We start from the raw sequence: 9,254 nt of genomic DNA, 5'->3' as shown, positions 1-9,254 counted from the left end.
CACACTGATCGTTTCCTTGATTGTCGATATGGGTTTTTCACCCGGCCCAAGAGGGCGCGGTTTTCCTGTATAGTAAGTTGTTGAAGGTCCGGCACGCCCTAGGGCACAGCGGCGTAGGAATAATAATAACCCCACATTTGATGTCACGATGGTTGCGTTTTTGACAGATAAGACCAATCGCCGAAGTTTGAGACATGGAGGGCATGCATGCCATCATCAGAAGAGCGAGGTAATTAAAGTACCAGAAGGCACAAGATTTTTGGTTGGAGTCAAAGAGGCAACCCTCCTCTAGTCGCGAAATCGGTGTTCTTCGGTGTGGATAGGTATCCGTGTTGGCACATCACTGATCCAAAGGAGTTGAAATGTAGGAAGCAGAACGTCTAAATCAGCTTTTGTCAAAGCATGGAAACGGGTATCCAACTAGACGTTACTGTAACGGCACGGCTGGTCGGGTCGGCAACGCCTTGGACAAGGATTCCTTCTAGAAGCCTACGGCGCCTTAGCCCTGGGAGATGGGACCATATCGGAGCGGTAAGACTTATGCTCGGCGATAGGTCTACAGCAGCGACGTATTGAGCGCTCGTCGCCGGGCAGCAGACAAAGAATAGTGCTGGTGTACGATAACGCGAGAGAAAGGGATGGCAGGGTCGTCCTCACAGGTGCCGTAGCGCCATCGCCTTCTGTTGCCAACCTTATCGGCGTGGGTGGGGTGAGCTATAAGCTCGAGAGCAACGATTGAACAACACACGAAGTTTCACTCTTTCCTTTTTTTTTTTTTCCACGTTGTTGAAATTTAAAGTTGGTCAAAATATTGAGTTCTACGAGCAGTTGGGAACGGAAAGGACGGTAGTGCATGGATGAGCTCAAGCGAGCAACTGGGGCTCGCTGTGGTGTCACCGAGCACAACCTTGGTGGGCCGAGCGGCTTCACACACCTCACACCGCAGATGGCATCTTCACCGACTCTCTGTCTTGGCAACTTTACTGTGATGACTCGTGATTCCATAAAAGCATCACGCCTCCTGGTTCTCAGTTTTCCGGTCTTGAAGAGTTTCCCCGCCCTGTCAGAACTTATTTTGACTGCCGACGACGCCTTGGTAGATCAAGTCTTGGCTTGGCTACAGTGCCTCAGAGACACCATGAGATTATCAAAACTCCGACCACGGCAAGATGAATGACTGAGAGCCCATACGGTGGGCTCATTAAGGTCATCCGAGCCTTTCTCGAAGGATGATGATAACACGCCAGCGTCATTAGCCCTCGTCGACCCAGAACTACCCAGACCTACCCCCTATACGGTCTGGGGCTAGATACCCCGCCAGATCATAGGCCGAGGTTCACTCAGCCCAGACCACTCTCAATAACGTCTGACCGTGATTTAAGTACGCCTTTGCTAGAATGCTAACGAGGAACGCTCTCTCTACACAATCACCCTACACATTGACTCTGGAATAAGCGGCCATGAGATCGTTGCCACTCTTCCTCCTTAGGGCCGTCCTCGCCTACCTGCTCTATGCTGTAGGGCCCTCTCTCCGTCGTAGACTGACCGTGCTTGGTGCCCTCCGCAGATATCCTGGCGCCGCCGCGGCCAAGGGCGAGGAGTTTGTTGATATCCCAGACACACTCAATTGCGAGGACCTCCATTACTACCCCCTAGCGGCACCCTGTCTACGGCTTGCGAGGACAACGCCGAAACGAGGTTCAAGTGGTTCCGTCCACTGACTAATTTTGACGATCCCGAGCTACCGGTAAAAGCCGAGGCTCCGTCTATGTATGTGGTTGACCTAAACGCATTTATTCGCCCGAGAAAGCTACGGTACAATTTGCTAACATATGCCAGACTATACTGTTACAGAGACTCAAATTCGAAAATTTTTGAAGGCCCTTCATCATTTACGGAATCTATATAATCTCCAACAAGCAGAGCACCGACGGAGAAGTTGTGTACATCTTCGCCGGCAACTATGTCCCCGAGATGTAGCCGTCCGGGGCAAGGGACCGCACACCCGCTCGCCGCTCGAGATCTTCCACCACGTCCTCGGATCCACATCCACCAAGCGACTTCGATCTGTCTGGCATCCGCTCATTAGGATGTCGAACGACATTTCCGCCGAGAGCCCCGCCTCGATCTACGTGACAACCACCGCCACCGCTACTATGGGTTGATGCGCACCTTCGAGGAACCCCCGTTCGGGTGTCAAGTGGACCGAGGTGGTGCGTGTCCGGCTCGCCTCGTTGGCGGCATCAGATCCCTCTGCCGGCGTAACTACCCGTGTTGCTTTGTTCGATGTATACAACAGCAACAGTCTCAGTTATGGTCGGTCAGAGTGGGAGATGGTCATCTCGAGTTACACTAGTGGAGTGCTTCATATTGGTCCAATCCCGGCCGACGCCAACGGCAGTATTACGGTAAGTAAATCCGTCGAGATCGACCACGTCGCTGATAACCCGAGCTGCTTTGCCGATCCCTACGCCACTCCGGGTGACAACCGAAGTAGATTCCTCGAAGCAGATCTGGCCCGCGCTGTCGATCTCAGCAGTATCCAGCGAAAGATCCAGCCGCCAAGGACCCATTCATGATCACGTACGTGAGGCCGATTGCCAGCCGTTGGGAGAAGCGGGGCCTCTTTGAGAACGACGGGACCAGGCTCAGGAGTGCCAGTGCAGTCGTCTTAGTGGCGCTTGAGCCGACTGCAGACTCGGAGAAAGCCGTGGACACAAGAAAGGCATGGCTCTTTGCCACAGGTTTCCTATCAAGGAGCATCATTGCCATCAAGGTATATATTTTTAAACATCGCAAAGAGAACACCAGAACATCCTTCACGTCAACATGCCTCTGCCTTATCCCTTGAGGTTGGCGGCCCTTAGCCTTTGAGGCCGGCTACCGCGCTTCGAGTTCCCAAGGACGTCCAGAAACGGGTTCAGGTAGTACAACCCTGCAGTGGAGATACGTTTCCGGCTTCTTGGATGAGTTCTGGACCCGCAGACAACACCGTGTTCTTCTCTCAAAGTTACACAGGTCTCACCATCTCCGGCACCGAGACATTTTCAGCTCCAATCGACAGCGAGGCACTGCGAGTCGTCCCGCTCAAACGGCACCTTTGCATTGCGTTTCCGGGCTTCCGCGTATACCACAAGAAGCAGTCAGAAATCAAGTCTCAAGCTGAGACAACTCCCGTTCCGGCAGTATGATTGTAAATGAGCGAAAAGAATCGCCCTATAAGGTAGGAAACCGAGTATTCATTCAATGGTGGTGTGCTGCTAGCACCACCTGGAAGACCTTGCTATCGCCCTCGGCCTCTTGCCAGAAGGTTCACTCCATCCCGAAGCACCCCTCCGACCATGGCACGGCGGCACGACGGCCCGGGCCATTCCTTGACCTCGGTTCACAGAAAGCCAAAGTACCGAACGTCATGCGACAACTGCCAAACGGCCAAAGTAAAGTGTGGACAAGGGAAGCCATGCCGCAGGTGTTCGGTGCACATGCTACAGTGCATCTACAGCCTCTCCCGCCGTATGGGCCGTCCTATGCCGAAGAACCAGGGCGGCGTCGCAGACTCTTCCGGGAGGCAGACCAACCTTGGACCCTTGGGCGACGACGACAATGCCAATATCACGCCCAGTTCACCTACCCCGGCCTCAACTGTTGGGTGTGCCGCATTGAATCTCACGACGGCGGCGGCAGAAGCTGGGGCAGAAGCAGCAGCTATCCCGACCTCCCTGCAGCGGGACGGATGGAACGACGGCGAAGTATACGCGGTACCGGACGAGCTTAGCCAGAGACCCCTTCCCTGGAGCTCTCCGAATCTACTTGCCGGCGATGAACCTGAGCTAGCTCCTTACCCAGTGGTCTCGTACGTGCCTTCATCTAGAGGCGGGACGATTGCCACCAGCGGTGAATCCCGGCGTCACTCCGTGGCGGACCCTTTGCACTTTGACGACTTGTCTCGATACTTCGAACTGGACATGCCTTCATTGTTGCAAGCTATGTCATGCTCATTCGCGTCCCAACGGCCCATCTCAGCGTCCGTCTACGAGAATTGGTTCGGATCTTCTATGCATCCTTTTCCTACAATTCCGACAACAATGGTCGCGAACCAAGAACAGGACCTCCCGCGGTTCTCAGACGAAGCGCACCGGCCGCCGCCGGGTAGTGAACAACGCCAGAATATCAGCTCTGGCTCCGATCAGCTTCTCGAAACGGCGGCGCCTGTCCAGCAAGATGAAATCATCCCGTCGATACAAGCAGAGAGCGATCAGATGGTGGACGATTTGGCGCTGTCCTATTCGGCCTCTGACATGACATGGATGGATGGGGAGGACCGGCCGTCACTCCGCCAAGGCACACGTCTTTCCCAAGTATCCTCGCCCTCTTACCTGGGCATCCGTTGGGATGCCGGTGCTCTCCCGCTGAGTTCTCCCGACACTGCAACCGCAACGCTTAGTCAGCTCTCCATGACCTATGGTTTCGGCGGTGGCTTTCTGGGCGAGAAAGCGGCAAATGGCGAGGATGAAGACGGCGAAGGGCCGTTCATCATCTCATCGTCATCCCCAGCATCAGCCGATCGTCCCCATCCACGCTCTCTGAACGAGCAAGAGCCTAGCATATCTGTAGCGGGAGGACATGAAGGAAGAGGTGGTGGTGGTAACGGAGGCGGCTACTGCGAATGCGTCTCGACCGTGTCACGGTGCATTGTTTCGCTGTGGACCGCCAAACAGAAACAGCACGGAAGGAGCCAGCCTTTAGCTCTTGACAGCGTGTTACGCATGGACAGCGAGGTTGCGGCGTCGCTATCCCGGCTTCACCAGTGCCGTGCCTGCCGTTGCGAGAGTACCGTGCATCTGCTCGCACTGATCAGCCTGCGAATGATGGTCCATCTACTGCAAACGTTGGTGTGGGACGAGTTTGCCTCATATGAGCAGCCTGAACGGGGCTCCCCTGATGACAGCCAGAATTCTGGGATAGGAGAGGGAAGAAGAGGAGCGCTGTGGATTGGCGAGGACGAAGTCTCGCCGTGCGCGCGACTGTGGTTTCTAGGACGGTTGTTGCAGGAACGATTCCACAGGCTGGCTGTCCTCATCGAGGAGCGCAAGAACTTCATGGGTACATTTGCACGCGACTGTCTCGCTGGTGCGTCTTTGCTATTACTGGAGGATATCTCGCAGGATTTGCAGACGATGGTGGGATTGCTGGAGCTCTGGAATCCCGAGTCTTGACGGCTAGCCTTAGAGCCCGTATGTTTCTGGGTCCCTGGTATGTGAGTGCGGCTGCTATTGCTTCTAAGATATCATGTTCACGGCCAATATCAACGGATCTATCAGTGGGATTGAAGCCGACGCCCTTGCCACTCCCCTTATCCCCTGAACTCACTAGGTTACCTACCAAGGTATTGCGTGCGCAAACTGGGACCCTAGAGCGTCACAACAATGAGGCGCTCTTTCAAATGGTCTCGGTCGTGGGTGGGGCCCTTGGGACGGCTGTGTCCAAGCTTTCAAGTTTCACCTGGTATGCCATCGGTTGCCGAACGGAATATCTGTGCACGCTGAGATGTGGATGACGGGTTCGATCTCCAGACTTCGGGTTCAGTTAGATACTAGTGACTGAGGGTAGGAGCTGGAGATCAAGATTCAAGACAGTGAGCACCTCGCCCCACCGTTACTGGCCAAGCGACATTGTTGTCCTTCCAGATGTCAAGTTAGCAGGGAGACGATATGGTACAACATTCTTGTCACAGATAATGATATACTGATATACAGTTCAGCAGAGAGTCCAAGCCGTTGTCCATCACGAATCACGTCGATCATCGTAGTGACCCCGAAACATCGTATGCGAATGGGATGAGAATGCCAACTACCTAGACGAACGTGAACTTCCTCCAAGGCGGCGAGGGTGTGACGCGTTCCCATATAATGCTGGCTTGCTTCGAGTCTAGTGCGGTCTCACCGCTGGCGGAATGGATACCAACAACTGAACTACACAGCCGACTGCGGAGAAGCATGCATGGCCGCGCGCCACGTCGACTTGGTTGGTAGGTATCAAGCACTTGGCGAACGAAACGTGAGTCAGGACCATTACCATCTCGGTTCACAAGCATATGGTTACAGCTGATGGATTGTGCTGAAGCACTGATAAATCCGAGACGCTGCTAGGTAGGCCACCTGGTAAGGTTCAGGGGGTAGCATAACTACGCTTAGCCCTAGTACAAGACCCTGCCTTTGAGTTTTCTGCACTTTTGTCGTCCGGGAAATCGGCCCGGTTTCACCAGTCTGATCGGCTTTTCCCTTCCTGAGAGCCAAAATCCTTGGATCAGCCTGTCATTAGTGGAGGTTGATCACACCTACCTTACGTGACGAGAACGCCTACCTACTACTTAAGCGACCTAGAATCCTACGGCCGCTTACCTAAGGCACCCAAGGTACCTAAGATATACGAGTAGATATCTGCTTACCCCGCGACGACGATGACGAGGCTGAGACATGCCACTGCTATTCGAATTATTAGCAATCAACGGAGCAAGGTTGGAGTCGACTTGCAACTGCGCCGACGTACTTCCCGTCTCAAGGTGCTTACTGATCAGGTACCTTAGCCATTATTTTCCAAGCAAGGAACAGTGAAAACATGTGCCGCCACTACAGGTAGCTTGGGCACTATACTTATCAGCGGTATTTGGTGACAGGCCTTACGGTCATGCCTGTCAAAGCCGTAGGTGACACAAGCCACTTGTAACACAAACTCCATGGACGGAACCAGTGTTCAGGTCTCGAGCTTCAAGCCAGGTTTCGGGACTCGGGTGGTTTCAATTCTCGGGTGGTTTCAATTCTCGGGTGGTTTCAATTCTCGGGTGGTTTCAAGTTTCGCGTTGAGTCAAGTCTCGGGCTTCAAGTCTTAGTCACGCCTCGGTCTCCGACTGAATACCAGGAACTAGGGCAGCTCGGTGCATCAGACATCTTGGTACGAGGACTAGCTCGGGGGATTGGACACGTTGCTCCGAGAGGAAAGATCGTTGGTGTCCAAGTGGATTTGACATTTCGCTCTGAGAAACTCTCCCAGTCGAAATACTATATAGACGTCCATTGTTGCCTGACAGTCCATCACCTGTTGTGGAGAAGCATCCAACATCCAGCACATTCCAGCCTTGCAAACTGAAAAAGTTCAAACAGCATCGCCCATTCTTCAAGCCTAACCGTCAACATGCGTTCGTACATCTACATCATTGCTGCCCTCGTCTCTGTCGCCGCAGCGGCAGCAGTCGGTACGCCGCCCACATTATCATGATCCCTCGAGCCACTTATAGAATAAACCCCGCTGACTTATCTTTAGATGCTAGTGCCGCCGCTGATGCCGCCGCTCTGGCCGAGCACAACCATCAAGTCGAGGCCGAGCAGGTAGCTGGTACGCCGCCCGCTCACTATACTCCTCTTGAAATGTTACTGAAAAAGTTGTTGACTTGGTTCTCTAGCTGCCAGAGTCTTCTTTGAAGCTTTGAGGCCCTCGCCAGACCCAGCCCTGTCGCTCTTGGCCAGGCAGACCTGGTCCACGTGCTTCTGGAGCGGAACATCTCCTTTCTGCGCGGGAAGCTGCCCGGAGGGCTATCACCAGGTCCAGGTCGATGGATGTGGTGACGGCGCTTGCTGCTTCACGGGCTACAAGACGAAGTGCTGCAAGTAAACGGCTTACCTGCGCAAAGGGGGGGGGGGTTCTAAGAGCGGTAATAGGGCTGGGTATCGCTCATCAAAACAACCATGGAAAGGGGGAATGTCCCCTGCACGGCAAAACTGGCGTTCAACACGCAAAACGGCATAGCGTTCAACACGCAAACTGCTGTTATCCAAGCTACACTACTAGGCAGCCGCTCGTTTGATTCAGCCGCTTATTAATATTCTCTCATCCCCAGTTGATTTCATTGGGATTCCATTTGCCCGTGATAGCCCGGCGTATCCTCCCTGGTGCAGGACAAGCATGACGAAGGTAACACGCAACGAAGACAGATTGTTTCCAGTCCTGTTATCTCCTACAGACACGAGCTGTTGAAGATTGGAAGCGAGTATGTGGCAGGAAACTCCAGAGTGGATGTGGGATGCCTGCCATGGCAAACGTACACCTCTCATATCGCCCGCTTCCATAAAAATCATAGTCAGTCCATTACCCAGCTCTCCCCTCTACTTCCATTACACTCTCAGCAGCCCTCAGCGCCCTCCGCACCCTCTCCACCAACCAGTCCCCCTCCTCCAAGCCCACGCTAATCCTCGCCAATTCCTCCACCACGACATACACCGCCGCCCGCTCCAACTCCCTGGAGTGCGCTAACATAGTACACGCGCTGCAAAAAGTAAAATCCGTCTCCAAGCTCGGGCCCTTGGCAACATTCAGCGCATCATAAAACGTCACCGCCCTCGCCGGACTCGCAAACCGAACCGAATGACGCTCCCGCCCATGACGTTGCACCCGCCGCTGAACATCTTGGTTAGGTTGGTGGCGGCCACGTCGCATGACTGGAGCAGGCGGAGCGAGGCGTAGGTGCCGACTATGTCGTCGATGACGAGGACGGCGCCGTGGCGCCGCGCGAGCGCGTGCAGGTGGGCTACTATTTGTAAAGAGTTGGTAGAAGGCCTAGGACGCAGTGTAGGACTTTGAATGTGCCGACGTAAAGGAAGTTGTGTTTGTGCGTCATTAAGTGGTTAGCGTTAGAAGCTGGAGCTGGGGGAAGGAGAGGTGGGTGGAGGGTGACTGATCCCAAGACTGCTACGCGGTAGGGGTTATCCGGAGTCTGTTGGCGGAGAGACTTGATTGCGTCGGCTACTTCGGTGATGGCGGTCATGCCTGTGGGGAAGAGGAAGACATCGGAGGGTGAGATGGTGAGAATGTTGGATGAATATCCGGCTGCAATCCACTTTTATAGTGCATTGTGTGCCTGGGTGACGGATGGATGGATGGATGGAATTTATTTCGCCCGGAGGCGCGAAGCCTAAAGGGCCTTGGCACGCTAACTACATCCAATTCCTTGACGTTCAACCATCAACTCGTACAAGCCCTCTACTCTCTCCCCTTTTCTCACGCCACCTGTTGCCTCCTGACTTAGTTTAGCAGATCGACTTGGAGGCTGCGTTCTCCAAGTGTTCAGCGTCCTATCTTCAGCAGCTAAAGCGGGATCTGCTGGCTGAGGCTGTGTAGTGTTAGTGGAGTTCCGCTACTGTGATTGTCCCAATCTTCGTTGTTCCTCGTCAAGATCCAATCTCCCTGTCGCCATTGCGTAC

The 9,254-nt window shown here is 54.1% G+C and overlaps 3 protein-coding genes across 3 annotated transcripts; all 3 read left to right on the top strand.

Moving 5' to 3' along the window:
- Nucleotides 1-1,460: 1,460 nt before the first annotated feature.
- Nucleotides 1,461-3,272, top strand: N657DRAFT_663657 (uncharacterized protein; the record flags this gene model as incomplete). Its single annotated transcript, XM_062795202.1, has 7 exons — nucleotides 1,461-1,600; nucleotides 1,657-1,770; nucleotides 1,811-1,815; nucleotides 1,975-2,132; nucleotides 2,202-2,493; nucleotides 2,547-2,776; nucleotides 2,947-3,272. 7 exons carry the CDS (start codon nucleotides 1,461-1,463, stop codon nucleotides 2,968-2,970), a joined length of 963 nt encoding a protein of 320 aa, XP_062648457.1. The 3' UTR covers nucleotides 2,971-3,272.
- Nucleotides 3,273-3,378: 106 nt separating this feature from the next.
- Nucleotides 3,379-5,513, top strand: N657DRAFT_644942 (uncharacterized protein). Its single transcript, XM_062792849.1, has one exon. The coding sequence runs from the start codon at nucleotides 3,483-3,485 to the stop codon at nucleotides 5,214-5,216; it is 1,734 nt and encodes a 577-aa protein (XP_062648456.1). The 5' UTR covers nucleotides 3,379-3,482; the 3' UTR covers nucleotides 5,217-5,513.
- Nucleotides 5,514-7,113: 1,600 nt separating this feature from the next.
- Nucleotides 7,114-7,905, top strand: N657DRAFT_401843 (uncharacterized protein). The gene is made up of 3 exons (XM_062787197.1): nucleotides 7,114-7,252; nucleotides 7,321-7,392; nucleotides 7,460-7,905. Exons 1-3 carry the CDS (start codon nucleotides 7,192-7,194, stop codon nucleotides 7,666-7,668), a joined length of 342 nt encoding a protein of 113 aa, XP_062648455.1. The 5' UTR covers nucleotides 7,114-7,191; the 3' UTR covers nucleotides 7,669-7,905.
- Nucleotides 7,906-9,254: the final 1,349 nt, after the last annotated feature.

The sequence above is a fragment of the Parathielavia appendiculata genome (genome assembly GCF_033297405.1).
Source record: "Parathielavia appendiculata strain CBS 731.68 unplaced genomic scaffold N657scaffold_5, whole genome shotgun sequence".
Taxonomy (NCBI): domain Eukaryota; kingdom Fungi; phylum Ascomycota; class Sordariomycetes; order Sordariales; family Chaetomiaceae; genus Parathielavia; species Parathielavia appendiculata.
The sequence above is the reverse complement of the archived record's forward strand: the minus strand, read 5'-3'. Positions and strand labels throughout refer to the sequence as shown.